The following is a 14,485-nucleotide window of genomic DNA, read 5'->3' on the forward strand; positions in this document are numbered from 1 at the left end:
ACACCTTGCCGCAAGCCAGGCGGGCACTGGGCCCTTTGCCATCACACCCAGTGTGCTGCCCAGCCCTGGGCAGATGATTCCTCTTTCTCTGTCTCCCCCAGAGCGCCGTGAACGTGCCCAGGGACTTCGAGGGCTGCAGCACACTGAGGAAATACTTTGGCCAGCTCCACTACCTGCAAAGCAGGATCCCCATGGGCGCCGAGCAGGAGGCTGCAGTCCCCATTGCATGGTGAGGTGCTGCTGTGCTGCGGTAGGGGAAAAGGGGCCTCCTCTTCGTGCACAGTTTTCCTGTACGTTCAAGTCTGGGGCATTAAGGATGGGAGGATTGAGAGCTGCAATTGACTGCTGCACTTTGTGAAATGGGGAGGTTGCCCCAAACCAGAACAGCTGCCCCCTCGTCACTTTGCACATCCTTTACAGGCATCTGATACGTTCCACCCTGCACTGCACCTTTCCCCTTTATCTATGTGAAAGACCCTTTAGGCACAGTGCCCTACGTGCCTCCAGATAGCAGAGAGACCCCTGGGGTTGGAGGCTGGTGGGGAGAATCTGCCTCCCAGAAGCTGTAGGAGGGCAGTGCAGTCACTGGTCTCTTTGTGATGGCACTTTTAGGCCAGCTTCCCCTGCTGCTGAAGCACAGCTGTGTCTGGCACAGGGGGCTCCTGGGAGCCCTGTGGAAATGGCATCCTGCCCTGGGAAGCTGGCAGGAAGGCTGAGCTGAGACAGAGGCTGGCTCTAAGGAGATGCAAGACAGAGCCTGTAGCTCCACCTATAGCTGGTGAACAGCCTTCTTTCTTTGCAGGACAGAGATCTTTTCAGGCAAGACAGTGACTCATGAGGACATCAAGTATGAGCAGGCTTGCATCCTGTACAACCTGGGTGAGTCCTGAGAGACCAGCTGCCCTGCTGGTCCATCCTTTATTTCACTGGGCGTGAGGCATATCCCTCCTCTCTGCCCTGCCTTCAGTCTGTGTTCCCTCCTTGGAGCAGCCTGGCAGAAGCACAGGAAGCTGACTTTGGGTTTTGCCAGAAACTTCTTTCCCTTTCCTCTTTATCTGAGAGCACCCCAGTTGTACCCTGTGTCTGAGTCACAGCTGGGCTGCAGGTTCCTTGCTGCAGGAAGAAGGCTCTTTCTAGCACAGTGACCCAGTCAGACTTTGTGTGTCATGCAGCATCCCTCAGAATATGTTTAAAAACAACAGATGCAACACTTGTTGCCCTCTTGCTCTCCTGCCTTGGATTTTGTTGTGAACCCAAAGGAAAGGTCACGCTCATTCCAGTGCAGCTGAAGTTACTCACATCCCTGTGCCTGGGGCTGCTCCTTGCATTGCAGACTGCTTTCTGTTCAGCAACAAAGGGCTTTAGTGAAACTCCACCCAGATCTGGGCTTCACTGGCGAGGGGCACCCAGCTTCTGGCCTTGGCATTGCATGTGGGGCTGCGTGGGGGCTGACCAGCTGCAAATCACTCCACTGAGCTGTGCTCCTCTTTCCCCAGGTGCGCTGCACTCCATGCTGGGCGCCATGGACAAGAGAGTGTCTGAGGAGGTAACAGTCCCTTCTCTTCAGTGTGGGTTGTTAAAAGCATCCATGTCACACAGCAGCTCTGGATGTCTGCTTGTTTTCTCAGCACATAGGATCGGGAGGGGAGAGATCACCCAGCCACAATTTAGTGCATGCACAGCCTGCATTAAAACCACCATTAAATGCATTGAGAGCTTTCTAGATTGAAGCTGGCCCTAAGAGCAGGCTGTGGCAGCTGCTTTTGGGAGTCTCAAGGGAGGCACAAACAGCACAAGAAACATCTAAGCCCTGCTGAGCTGGATTTTATCACCCCAACCATTGGTGTGAAGGGAGGATGCTGCCTCTCCAGTCTTCCACAACCTCCCTGCATCCACTGGCTTGGCTTGTGTGCATGCATGACACATGTTCTCCTGTCTGCTCAGGGCATGAAGGTTTCATGCACCCATTTCCAGTGTGCTGCCGGTGCCTTTACCTACCTGCGGGACCACTTCCCCCACTCCTACAGCGTGGACATGAGCCACCAGATCCTCAACCTCAACATCAACCTCATGCTGGTATGAAGTGGGCTCTGGGGCAGTGGGGAAGCAGTGGGGCAGTGGGAATGGCTCCTTGCAGGCCCTGGGGCAGCTGCTGTGTGACTGGAAGTGGAGCTGGGAGGAAGCAATGCGTGGTGTCAGCCCCAGGGGTTTCCCTGAGCACTGCTCCTAGGAGAAGGGATGTGAAAGATAGAATCATGAAGGTTGAAAAAGACCTCTAAGATCACTGAGCCCGACCATCAAACCATCCTCAGCATGTCCCTAAGGGCCACATCTCCACCCTCAAGGATGGGGACTCCAACTCTTCCAGTGCCTGACCACTATTAGAGAAACTGTAAAGAAGAGCTCTGTGCCACGCTGCTGGGCCCAGGGGCTGTGGGGGTCATCTTTTTGGGCTGTGTCAGCAGTGCTGTGCTGGCCTGTCAAGAAAGGGACTGCTACCAGTGAGTCCAGGAGGGTTTCCTGTACAGGAAAACTCAGACTTCCTTCTTACTTTGGCAGGGCCAGGCACAGGAGTGTCTGCTGGAGAAGTCCATGCTGGACAACAGGAAGAGCTTCCTTGTGGCCCGGATCAGCGCTCAGGTGAGGCACTGGAGGATCTCTGCTGATTGCTTGCTGATTCCACAAGCACCTGCTGTAAGCAAACAGCCTCGCTTTCTCTGTGCATGGCAGTGGTGCTTGGGATGAGGAGCTTGGAAGGGTTTGTCCAGACCCTGTACAGCATCAGTGCAGCCACACAGGGCTGCTGTCACAGCGAGCTAGGAATGCAGTCACAGCTCCTCAAAGCAGAAGAACAGCAAATTTCCACAAAGAAAATTGTATTTTTAACACACCCTCTGGGGAAAACTTAGCACAGGGATGGCTGTAGTCTCTGGCTCTGACCCAAAATACATCAATAAGATGCCCACAACTTCTTGCTGTGCTGGCCAGGTGATCTCAGACCAGGCTCACTGAATCCTTTCCATTGCTGCTTTCCTTTCAAACTGGGATCTGTCTGTGGAGTTTTCAGATGCCCATCCTGCTCCCCACAGGTGGTGGATTACTACAAAGAGGCCTGCCGGGCCTTGGAGAACTCAGAGACAGCCTCGCTGCTGGGAAAGATCCAGAAGGACTGGAAGAAGCTGGTTCAAATGAAGATCTACTATTTTGCTGCCGTGGCCCATGTAAGTGGGAAGAGTGGCACCATGTGAGACCAGCCCTTGATTTGCTTGCCAGAAAGATTTCTGTCATTGGAAGGATCCCTAACGCTGCTGCTGTGTTTTGTTCCAGCTGCACATGGGAAAACAGGCCGAAGAGCAGCAGAAGTTTGGGGAAAGGGTAAGTGTGGCTGTGCAGACCCATGCTGAGCTCCTGCCCTGCTAGGATTGAGTCCTGGGAGGGACTGTCGTGCTAATGATGGGGGTTTCTGCATTAAGAGCTTATGAAGAGTGCTGGTGCTTCGTGGGGCTGTTTTGGTGCCACGCAGGTGTTCTTGGCAAACCCTATTGTACTGAACAAAGCTGCAGCCCTTGGGGCTGGCTGTGGTGCAAGGAGTAGGCACGTAATTCTGGGCCAACTCTGGTGCTTTTAACATATTTGGGGCTAATTCCTTTTCTCTCTGCAGGTCATCTACTTCCAGAGTGCACTGGATAAACTCAATGAAGCTATCAAGCTGGCAAAGGTACATCCCTTCTTTCTCTGGTAACAGTAACCAGATTGTAAAACCCTCAGTGTGTCACTGCTTTGTGGAAGCACCCTTGGGCATGATTCTTTCACATCCCTGCTCTAGGAGCAGTGCTCAGGGAAACCTCTGGGGCTGACACAAGGCTGTCCACTCCTGAGGAAAGGGACAGAGTGACACAAGGGACTTTTGCTTTGCTGGTGTGAGTCTGGAGTGCAGTGCCTTGAAATGGGGACTGAGTCACACAGGTGTAGGGTGAGGGGGGTGAGGGCTGGGCACTGCTGGTGGGCAGTGAGATACCAAGGATGAGAGTTGGTGGTGCCAATGTAAGAGCTTTCCTTGCCCATTGACTGGAGTGGCAGACATTATGGCTTCCCAGAGCATCAGCGTTCCCCTCTGGGACCCCCATCAGCCCTCTCCAAGGCTCTGTTACCTTCCAGCAGCCCCACAGGGAAGGCATGGTGATGAGGTGGTGCTGGTGGTGCTGCTGCTGCTCCCAGGGCACACTCTGACTGTACCTGCAGTCACACATCTGCAGTCAGCACTGGGGCAGCAGTCCCCTAGCCTTGCCTGTGCTAACTTGCTTTTATTGTCACTTGTGCAGGGACAGCCAGAAACTGTCCAGGAAGCCCTGAGATTCACTATGGATGTGATCGGTGGCAAGTGAGTGTGCTCAGGCTGCCCCAGCCATAACTGTCCTGCTTTTCTATGGGCCACAAACACCTCATAGCCTGAGCAGCCAGTGAGGAGCCTCAGCACAGCAGTGTCCTGTGTCCCCCCGTGCTGCCTGAGGCTCTTGGCTCTTCCCAGAACCCAGGAGGGGCAGAACCTGACCCCATGGGGACCACGCTCAGGGAGCCAGGGGTGATGTGTGCTTCTCATCACTTCTTGTTTCTAGGTACAACTCAGCCAAAAAAGACAACGATTTCATCTACCATGAAGCTGTGCCTGCCTTGGACACCCTGCAGTCTGTGAAAGGTAAGGATGGGCAGTGCCCCCTCCTGTGAGCTGCTAAGGGAAGGGGGGGGCTTGCACAGAGATGCATGGTGGATCTGTGGAGATGTGGGAAACCTCTGGAGCAGTGGGGCTTTGTGCTGAGATGCCCTCCTCTCTGTGGAATCTGCTAGGAATGAGGCTTTGACTTTGGAACAGAGCAGTTTTCCTGTTGGAGGCTCGAGACCCACACGTGCTTTGTGTTTGAACTGCAGGTGCTCCACTGGTGAAAGCCCTCCCTGTCAACCCTACGGACCCTGCTGTCACTGGCCCTGATATCTTTGCCAAGCTGGTGCCCATGGCTGCCCACGAGGCTTCTTCACTGTACAGGTGTGTCCCAGGACAACCATGGAGCTGTGTGCAGACCTCCAGGACTGAGCTCACAAACAGCCTGTGTCCCCAGAGAGCCCTCGTGTCCTCGTGCTTTAGGGGTGGCTGGGCTGCAGCTCATCTCCAGAGGTCCCTTCCAACCCCTACAATGATTGTTTCCTGAGTCTCACAGCAGCACTGAAGGATTTTTCTCTTTGTTACAGTGAGGAGAAGGCCAAACTGCTGAGAGACGTAATGGCAAAGATTGAAGCCAAGAATGAAGTGCTGGAGTACGTGTGAGCTGTACCTGAACGGGGCCCTGGCCTCTCCCCCTGCTCCAGACCCGGGTGTAGGGCAGTGAGCTGGGCATGGGGTAGCTGCTGATGGGAACAGACACCTCTGAGCTCTCAGCCCTTTGCCCTCGTGCTGAGCACAGTCTGTCCCAGTTTGCCCAGCTCTGGTCAGTGACCAGTTCCCAATTCATCCAGCAGCTTCGCTTTGCTGCTGGGGGACAATTCCTTAGGACCATGCCCTGAAGTGGCTGTGGTGTGGGATGGGGATGCTGGGGGTGGTCAGGTGCCATCACTCAGGAGCTTCTTTCCACCTGTAGCCAGTTCATGGACTCCATGCAGCTGGACCCTGAGACAGTGGACAACCAGGACATGTACAGCCACATCCCCCCCCATCCTGATGGAGAAGTGTGCCGCGCTCAGCGTGCGCCCCGACACCGTCAAGAACCTCGTCCAGTCCATGCAGGGTGAGCTCACTGGGACCAGCAAGGGGCTGAGATTGTCTGTTTTCCCCCTGGCTGCAGCTGGGGAATCTCCAATCACCATTTTCTTGCCTGTATAAATTCCTTACCCCTAAAGCTTCCTTCCCGTTGGCTGTTTGTGGTAGGTGACAGTGTCCTGCCTGCAGCAGAGGGGTTTGGTGCTTCCTGGAGCACACTGCAGGCCCCTCCTGGGCACAAACCAGCTTTTTTGTTGCTCTTCCAGTGCTCTCTGGGGTGTTCACTGATGTGGAGGCCTCACTGAAGGAGATCCGGGACCTGCTTGAGGAGGACGAGGCTCAGGAACGCAAGCTGCAGGAGCTGCTGGGGAAGGGCTCAGTGCCACAGGGCTCCCCGCCACCACCATCCTCCACAGGGTTGGCTGAGGTCAGCAAGGAGTGTTCCAAGTACATGGAGCTGCACGAGAAGGCCAGCTTCACCAACACAGAGCTGCACAAAGCCATGAACCTGCACATTGGCAACCTGCGCCTGCTCAGCGGGCCGCTGGAACAGGTCCGGGCTGCGCTGCCCTCACCCACACTGAGCGAAGGTGAGAAGCACACTGCTGACCCACCCCACATCCCACCCCCTGCAGCTCCCCTCCCTTTGCTTTGGGTTTGGGCTGGGGTTGCTGCGTGGCTCCACCGCAGTCGCTCAGCGTTCCCTATCCCCCAGATGACAAACAGGTGCTGCAGAACCTGAAGAGAATCCTGGGCAAGGTGCAGGAGATGAGGGACCAGCGGATGTCCCTGGAGCAGCAGCTGCGTGAGATGATTCAGAAGGACGATATCACCACCTCACTGGTCACCACTGATCGCTCTGAGATGAAGGTGGGTGTCCTCAGCCCTTCCTTGTGCCACATACCCCAGTATGGGCCGCAGTGAGAGCTCTGCTCCATCCCAGCCTTCAGCCCCTTGGGAGGCAGTGTGCCTGCTGGCCCCTCAGATCCTTCCCTCTTTGGGCAGAAACTCTTTGAGGAGCAGCTGAAGAAGTATGACCAGATCAAGGTATACTTGGAGCAGAATCTGGCTGCGCAGGAGAACATCTTGAAGGCCCTGACAGATGCCAATGTCAAATATGCAGCTGTGCGCAAGGCCCTGGCTGAGGTGGAGCACAAGTGAGTGGGGGCACGGGATGATGTGGGTGTTGGTGTATGGGAACAGCCCTCACCCACTCCAAACGGGCTGCCTGTGGGGCTGGGGGCGCTGGTGACTGCTGATGCTGCACAGAGGGGCTACCCAGGGGCAGGGGAACATGAGGGCAGCCCAGTCCTCTGTGCATGCACACACCTCTGTGCCCCATCCCCAGGTGGAACACCACTGTTCAGACCTTGGTGGCCTCCTACGAAGCCTACGAGGACCTGATGAAGAAATCTCAGGAGGGGAAGGACTTCTACACCGACCTGGAGGGGAAAGCTGCCAAGCTGCTGGAGAGGGCACGGGCAGCCTGCCAGGCTGCTGAAGCCAACAGGCAGCAGATCTTGGAGAAGTAGGTGGTGCTGGGGCTGGAGGGAATGCAGTGGGACAGCCAGGAAGGGAGAGAAGCACGGTTGGCTGCGGGGTGGAGGCTCTGGCTTCGGTGCCACAGCCCTGTGAACTCTCCTCACCCCACGGGGCAGCGTCAGCACCCTGCTGGGTGGAGATGGGGGAGGCTCAGGGTGAGCTGCCCACGTTAATCCCTACTCCCCCCTGGCAGGGAAATGAAGAAGCACCCACCCCCTCGTCCCACAGCCCCCAAACCCTCCCTGCAGAAGAAGCCATTGGAGCTGGAAGCCGAGGGGCCAGAAGTGGGCGACCTCCCCCCGCTGGCCTCCCTGGCCTTGGCCGACCTGCCCGAGGACCTGCGCAGCCTCCCCCCCGACGTCCTGGCCGCGCATCTCGCCCGCCTGCCGCCCTCCACGCTGGCCGCGCTCGCCCTCGATCCCGCCCTGCCTGCGGGGCTGCGGCCCCCCGGCCCCGACCTCTTCGCTCCCAGGCTGGCGAGCGCACCGCTGCAGCCCGGCCAGCCCTTCGCCCCGCCGCGCTTCCCCGCCCTCCCCGGGCATTACGGGCTGCCGCCGGCGCCCGCTGCCGGCCCGGCTCCCTTTCCCCACGTCTCCGGAGCTCCGGTAGTGCCGGCGCAGCTCCTGCAGCCCTCCGCCCCCCAGGTGAGCGGGCCGCCCCCCAGCTCGGCCCCTTCCTCTGCCCCTCAGCTTTTCCCCGCCGCTTCCCTGCTGCGGGGTGCGGTGCAGCCCCGGCCGCCGTTGGCGCAACCCGGTTACCCGGTGCCCCGCCTGCTTCCCCCGCGCTCCTCCCCGCAGCACGGCCCCGCCGCGGCTCCCGCTGCTTCCTACGGCCTTGGCCAACCGGGGCTGCCCCCGCCCGGCCCCGTCAGACCCCCGGCCGTGGGTCCGACCCCCGTGGCCGTCCCCGAGCAAAACCCGCCTGCGCGCCCGGCCACCACCACCGTGGACAGCGTGCAGGCGCCCATCTCCAGCTGCGCGGCCCCTCCGCGGCTCCCGGGGCCGGCGGTGCCCTCTGGGGGGGGGCTTCGTGGCCCCGCAGCGCCCGGGCGGCCCCGCCGCCTCCTTCCCCCCCGATGCCCAGGCGGGGCGGCAGCCGCCCGTCGGCCCCGCGGCTCCGGTCCCTCCGGCGCCGCCCCCCGCCGCTTTCCCGTCCCCCGCGGACCTCCCGGTTCGCCCCCCGGCCGTCGCTGCCCCGCAGCCGTTCCCTCCCGCAGCAGCCGCTCCCTTCCTCCCCCCGGCCCGCCCGCAGGTCTCGCTGCCCTTCCAGCCCCCGGCCCGGCCCCCGTTACCCCCCCAAGGCCCCTTTGCCCAGCAGCCCTTCTCCGGCCCCGTAGGGCAGCTGCCTCCCGGGCAGCCCCCGCTGCGGCCCCAGCTCTACCAGCTGCCCCCCGGGCAAGACAAACTGCCGCCCCCCGGGCTCCCCCCTCACGGCGGGTCCCTCCCGTTCGGCACGGCGGTGCCCGGACCCCCCGGTCAGAGCGGCCCTATGGCGCAGCCCATGCACGGTGCTCTGCAGCCCGTGCCCGGCGGTTCTCCGGCTCTACCCTTCTGTCCCAGCCCCGCTCCGTGCCACCCCCCCGCCCCCCTGAGGCCCCCCCAGCCCTCCCCCGCCCCATCTCCAGGCCCCGTCCTCAGCCAGGTTCAAGGCCCCGTGGTGGTGCCGTGCCCTCTCGTCCCTTCCCCGGCCCCATCCCCGCAGCCTCCCGTGCAGCCCCCGCCGTTGGTGCCCGGCGCGGTGCCTCACAGACCCCCGCCGTCGCTGACCCCCGCGCCGGGCACAGCCGAGACCGCCTTCCAGCGCCAGAGCTCCTCCACCGACGACCTCCTGTCCTCCAGCCCCGAGAGCCAACACGGCGGCTCCAAGGCGGCCGTGGGGCAACCCCTATTGCAGCCCACCAAGGCGGACGCCAAGGAGGGTCAGAAGCCCAAAGCGGTGCAGCTGATCGAGAACGATCCCTACGAGAAACCCGAGCGCGTTTTGCGGCTGCGGGCTGAGCTGGAGCGCTTCCGAGCGCTGCTGCAGCGCCTGGAGCAGACGGAGCCCGGCGGCGCCGCGGAGCTGGACGCGCTCTGGAAGGAGCTGCAGGACGCCCAGGAGCGCGACGCCCGACAGCTCTCCATCGCCATCGCCCGCTGCTATTCCATGAAGAACCGACACCAGGACATCATGCCCTACGACAGGAACCGCGTGGTGCTCCGCTCGGGCAAAGACGACTACATCAACGCCAGCAGGGTGGAGGATCTGTCCCCGTACTGCCCGACCATCATCGCCACGCAGGCGCCACTGCTCGGCACCGCCGCCGACTTTTGGCTCATGATCTACGAGCAGAAAGTGTCCGTGGTTGTCATGCTGGTGTCGGAGCAGGAGCTGGAGAAGGTAGGGCTGCTCCATGGGGGAGTGGAGGGCTGTCCCTGCACTGCTCGGTATGCGGATGGGGGGAGATCTCTAGGCACTCCTGACCCTTTTCCCCCGTCTCATCCCTAAAGCAAAAAGTGCTGCGGTATTTCCCGACGGAGCGGGGCCAGCCGGTGGTGCAGGGTCCCATCACTCTCGTCCTCAGCAGCGTGAAGGCGGCCCCGACCCACGTGGAGCGGATGATAACGCTGCAGTATCGCGATCAGAGCCTGAAGCGCACCGTCATCCATCTGCAGTTCACCTCCTGGCCGGAGCTGTACGGCAAAGGGCTTCGGGGGCCGGGGGGAAGGGGATGAAGGGGGACGGAGGAGGGAAGGGGGGGCGCTTTGTAGCAGGGAGGGAGCTGCTCCTTGCCCACCGGTGCAGCTCCAGCGTGGGGGGAGAGACTGCGTGGGGCAGCCCTGACCGGGGGGTGGGTGGGGGTTGAATTGGGGTCCCCAGCGCGCACTGAGCGTCCTTTCCCCGCAGGGGTCTGCCCGACAGCAAGGCGAGCCTGCTGCGCTTCATCCAGGACGTGCACGGCCACTACCTGCACCAGCGCCCGCTGCACACCCCCATCGTCGTGCACTGCAGGTGAGCGGCGCTGCGGGCTCGGCTTGGTGGGAGGTTTGGAGGGGTGGGAGGGGGGGGTGGGAGGGAATCTCTTTGGTGCCGTGCCGGTTTTGTGCCTTCCGGCCTCATCTCCGTATCCCCGCAGTTCCGGCGTGGGCCGCACCGGTGCGTTCTGCCTGCTGTACGCTGCCGTGCAGGAGGTGGAGGCGGGGAACGGCATCCCTGAGCTGGCGCAGCTGGTGAGACGCATGCGGCAGCAGCGCAAGCACATGCTGCAGGAAAAGGTACCGGGGGGCCCTGGGCTGGGGGCAGGGGGAGGGTCGTATCCCGGTGCTGTGCTTACCGTGCTCCCACCTTCCTCTTGCAGCTGCACCTCAAGTTCTGCTACGAGGCCGTCCTGCAGCACGCCGAGCAGCTGCTGCACCGCCACGGGGTGGGCGCTCCGGCCGTCCCCAAAGCCAACAGCGCCCCCCCAGGGGGGGGGGGGGGGGGGGGGGGGGGGGGGGGGGGCGGTGGGGGTGGCACAGCGTGGGGGGTGACGGAGCTTCTCCCGCAGCTCTACTTCCAGCAGGACCCGCAGGATCTGGTGCTGGGCGGCGATGTGCCCATCAGCTCCATCCAGGCCACCATCGCCAAGCTGAGCATCAAACCGCCGGGCGGGGGGGAGGGAGGGGGGTGCTGGGGGCCGGAAATCGCCCCTGTGCCCAACGCTGCTGCTGTGGAGGCTGTGCCTGTGCCCGTGCTGCCTGATGATGTGATGGACGGAGGGACAGGGACGGATGGAGGGACGGCGGTGGATGGTGTCTGCGCCCCCAAACCTGAGCCGGTGCCAGAGCCACCGGGTGACACCGAGAGCAGCAACCACGTGGAGGAGATCCCCCCACCAGCCCCCGCTGCCCCCCCGGCGCCCACCTCCTCCCTGGAGCTCCTCGCCTCGCTCACTCCCGAGGCTTTCACGTTGGACGCGTCGCTGAAGGGCAAACAGCGCATGAACAAACAGAACTTCCTGCAGGCACAGACGGGAGAAGGGCTGCGGGCACCCCGGCCCAGCGATGACCCGCTCAGCATGCTCGACCCCCTCTGGACACTCAACAAGAGCTGAGGGGTGGCTCAGCCCACCCTCCCCCAGCAGCACTACAGCCCCCAGCTCTGTGGGGCCCGGTGGGGCACGGCCTCCCTCCACCCTCTGCTTCGTGCAGCGTCACACGGGCGCTCAGCTCGGCCTTTCACTCTGAGCAGAACTGACTTTTTCAGCTCTTTGCTACTAAAATAAAGAGAGTTTGATCTGGCACTGAAGCGCTTCTCCCGCTCGGGCTTTGGCCGCAGCCGTGGGGCTGAGCGAGGGGGCGATGGGTCGGCACTTGCAGCAGCCACACTCGGGTTAGTTGTGTTTAATGGAGGTGTCTGTACACATATAAAACACGATCTGGTACAAAAATGCTCCCACTGTACAGCACAAAGCGTACAGCAGCGCTAAGGCCACCCGAGGTGCGGGGCGGGCGCCGGGGCCGGGGCTGTCCTCCTCCTCCTCCCCCCCTGCAGCTGCTCCTGGGCTGCAGCGCTGCCCCTACAATCAGTGGGGTTTGAGGAACAGACAACAGCGTCGTTTACTTGAGCAAAAAGAGTAATAGGAATTGCTGGGGAACGGCCCCGCACCCCTGGAGCAGAATGTGCGCCCTGGGCCCCTCTCCCCCAGTCCAAGGAGAAGGAGGAGGAAGGTGCTACTGCTGCAGATGGGGCCCGGGGCAGCTCTCGCACTCTCCTGCCAGAATAAATAAATATATACAGCATATAAATAAATAGGGCAGGAACTGCTGCAGCACAGAGCCCACACACAGCAGGGCTGCCCGGGCCCGGCCTGCACGCTAAGGCACGTGGAGCCGCTCAGCATGGAGCCGTCCTGCCTACAGCCACAGAGCTGCGCTGCGTGCAGCGGCCTCCTGCCCCACGGAGCACTGCAGGCAATGGGGCCCCGGCCGTGCTGCAGCAAGGCAGGCACCTGAGCCCCCCAGCTCCACGCTTCCACACCCACTGCTTTCATTTTGTCTCCTCACCAGCTGCCCGGCTCAAGGAACCACCTCAACACGCCCCAGCTGCAGCATTTCCTGCTGCAGCCAGCGGCCCTGCAGCTCCTGTCCCACGCAGGGTGCTGCAGCAGAGCACAGTGCCTCCAGCATGCTGCCTCAGCAGCACGCACACCAACCTCTGACCATCCCATGCAGCCCAGGAGCAGCGCAGGAAACGCGGGGAGGCTGCAGGGCTCAGTGCCTGCAGCCTGGTGGCCAACACAGAGCAGTTCACACAGAGCAGAGCCAGCAGAGCCCTGCAGAGCTGCACATCCAGGTCCGTCCCATCGCCGCATCCACCCGGCGCTCACCGCCCGGCCTGCAGCACCCGTCCCTCCTCAGTCCAGTTTCTCCAGCACTGAGGGCACGTAGACCAAGCTGAGCTCGCTGCCAAAGTTGCAGACGATGGCAGCGTTCTCCAGCACGAGGATCTGCCGCGCGGGCTGCGACTCGTTGCTCTTCCCCAGGTAGACAGTCTGCAGCAGATCGCCGTAGCCGATGTCCCAGAAGGAGACGCAGCCCTGCCCGCCCGTCACCAGCAGGTTGTCGGAGATGACGCCCAGGCTGGAGCCGCAGCCCATTTCCTGCATGGAAGTGAAGCAGAAGAGGCTCAGCCCCAGCACTGTGCCAGGAGTGGGGCTGGAGTTGAATCGTATCATAGAATCACAGAACGGCCTGGGTTGCAAAGGAGCACGATGCTCATCTCATTGCAACCCCTGCTGTGTGCAGGTCGCCAACCAGCAGCCCAGGCTGCCCAGAGCCACATCCAGCCTGGCCTTGAATGCCTGCAGGGATGGGGCATCCACAGCCTCCTTGGGCAACCTGTGCCAGTGCCTCACCACCCTCTGGGGGAAAAACTTCCTCCTCATATCCAACCTAAACCTCCCGTCTCACTTTAAAACCATTCCCCTTGTCCCATCACCACCCATCCTTGTACACCAGCTGTTCCCCCTCAGCCCACACATCCACACACTCTGTGGGGTTTGCTGGGGAACCCTCCAGCCTCCCTCCTTCCCCCCACTGCCACCGACCTGCTGGATGGAGTAGAGTTTGATCCCTGAGCTGCGGTCCCAGATGCTGATCACGTCATCCAGGCCGCTGCTGATGACGCAGGACGTGGTGCAGGTGAGGGAGGTGACGTCCCCGCGGTGCGCATACATGTGGCTCACCTTGCTGCCCGTCAGCACATCCCACAGGCAGATGGCCCCATCCTGCCCTCCACTCGCCAGCACCATCGTCTGTGAGGGGCAGAGCCGGGTCAGGAAGCGCAGAGCAGCAGAGCCACCCGGACCACCCAGGACTCCCTGCTCTCATTCCTCTTCCCAAGGGACAGAGAGCAAACCTGCAGCAGGGGTCGCTCCCTCTGCTATCTCAGAGGAGCACACGCCAACTTCTCCACACGCAGCACGGCCCCTCTGGCTCAGCAGCCATCATAAGGGATGCTCTCCTGGTTCCCACCCCGGCTGAGCTCACCTGATCAATGTACACAGCAGTGATTGCTCCTGAGTGGCCCTGCAGTGTGAACAGGCAGCAGGAATCCTCCAGGCGGAACACCTGTGGGGCACGAGGGGCAGAGGTGAGCAGCTGTGGGGCACAGGGAAGGGTCAGGGGAGAATGGGGACAACCCCCAACCCAGACACTGTCCCAGAAATCACCCAGCCCAGAGGCAGGAGGGTCTCCCATATCAGAAGGCTGTAATGCTGCCACACAGGAGGAGCTGCACAGCTTGAGAGCTGGGCACCAAGGAACCCAGTGAGCTGCTGGGGAGGAGTTCTGCAGAGAAGGACCTGGGGGTCCTGGTGGACCAACAGTTGACCAATGGTTGACCATAAGTCAGCAGCGAGCCCTGGTAGCCAAGGAGGCCCCCGGCACCCTGCGATGCACTGCACAGAGCACAGCCAGCAGGGCAGGGAGCTGCTCCTCCCCTCTGCTCTGCCCTGGGGGGCGCATCAGGAGTGCTGCAGTGCGGGGCCGCCCGGCTCCGGGAGATGGGAACTGCTGCACAGAGCCCAGCTGTGGGGTGGTGGGGCCTGGAGCACCTCCTGATGGGGCAGGATGAGCCCTGGGCTGTGTGCATGGTGGAGAGAAGGCTGAGGGACCTGAGCGGTGCTGAGGGGGATCTGAGCAGTGCTGATGGGGATCTGTGCAGTGCTGATGG

At 61.6% G+C, this 14,485-nt stretch overlaps 2 protein-coding genes across 2 annotated transcripts in view; one reads left to right on the forward strand and one right to left on the reverse strand.

The window, feature by feature from the left end:
* The first annotated feature begins 84 nt into the window (after positions 1 to 84).
* Positions 85 to 11,557, forward strand: PTPN23 (protein tyrosine phosphatase non-receptor type 23). Its single transcript, XM_042892797.1, is given in 25 exon segments — positions 85 to 229; positions 803 to 879; positions 1,497 to 1,546; positions 1,945 to 2,076; positions 2,560 to 2,640; positions 3,090 to 3,221; positions 3,328 to 3,375; positions 3,662 to 3,718; positions 4,323 to 4,381; positions 4,617 to 4,696; positions 4,927 to 5,041; positions 5,245 to 5,310; positions 5,631 to 5,706; positions 5,708 to 5,777; positions 6,016 to 6,339; positions 6,465 to 6,619; positions 6,755 to 6,906; positions 7,098 to 7,277; positions 7,485 to 8,298; positions 8,492 to 9,670; positions 9,781 to 9,965; positions 10,178 to 10,282; positions 10,407 to 10,545; positions 10,629 to 10,725; positions 10,789 to 11,557. Coding segments are annotated over 25 exon segments (4,986 nt in total). The 5' UTR covers positions 85 to 191; the 3' UTR covers positions 11,364 to 11,557.
* Positions 11,558 to 11,637: 80 nt separating this feature from the next.
* LOC122192273 (SREBF chaperone) overlaps positions 11,638 to 14,485 on the reverse strand; it is a 39,316-nt gene continuing 36,468 nt past the window's right edge. The window contains exons 20-22 of the mRNA XM_042892796.1: positions 13,801 to 13,881; positions 13,359 to 13,565; positions 11,638 to 12,911 (exon numbers count right to left, since the gene is read on the reverse strand). Of these exons, the coding sequence (XP_042748730.1) occupies positions 12,666 to 12,911; positions 13,359 to 13,565; positions 13,801 to 13,881 (534 nt within the window). The 3' untranslated portion in view covers positions 11,638 to 12,665. The remainder of the gene's footprint in view (positions 12,912 to 13,358; positions 13,566 to 13,800; positions 13,882 to 14,485) is intronic.

Source organism: Lagopus leucura, unplaced genomic scaffold, assembly GCF_019238085.1.
Source record: "Lagopus leucura isolate 7727_CA_CO unplaced genomic scaffold, USGS_WTPT01 227-0_obj-0_obj, whole genome shotgun sequence".
NCBI classification, from domain to species: domain Eukaryota; kingdom Metazoa; phylum Chordata; class Aves; order Galliformes; family Phasianidae; genus Lagopus; species Lagopus leucura.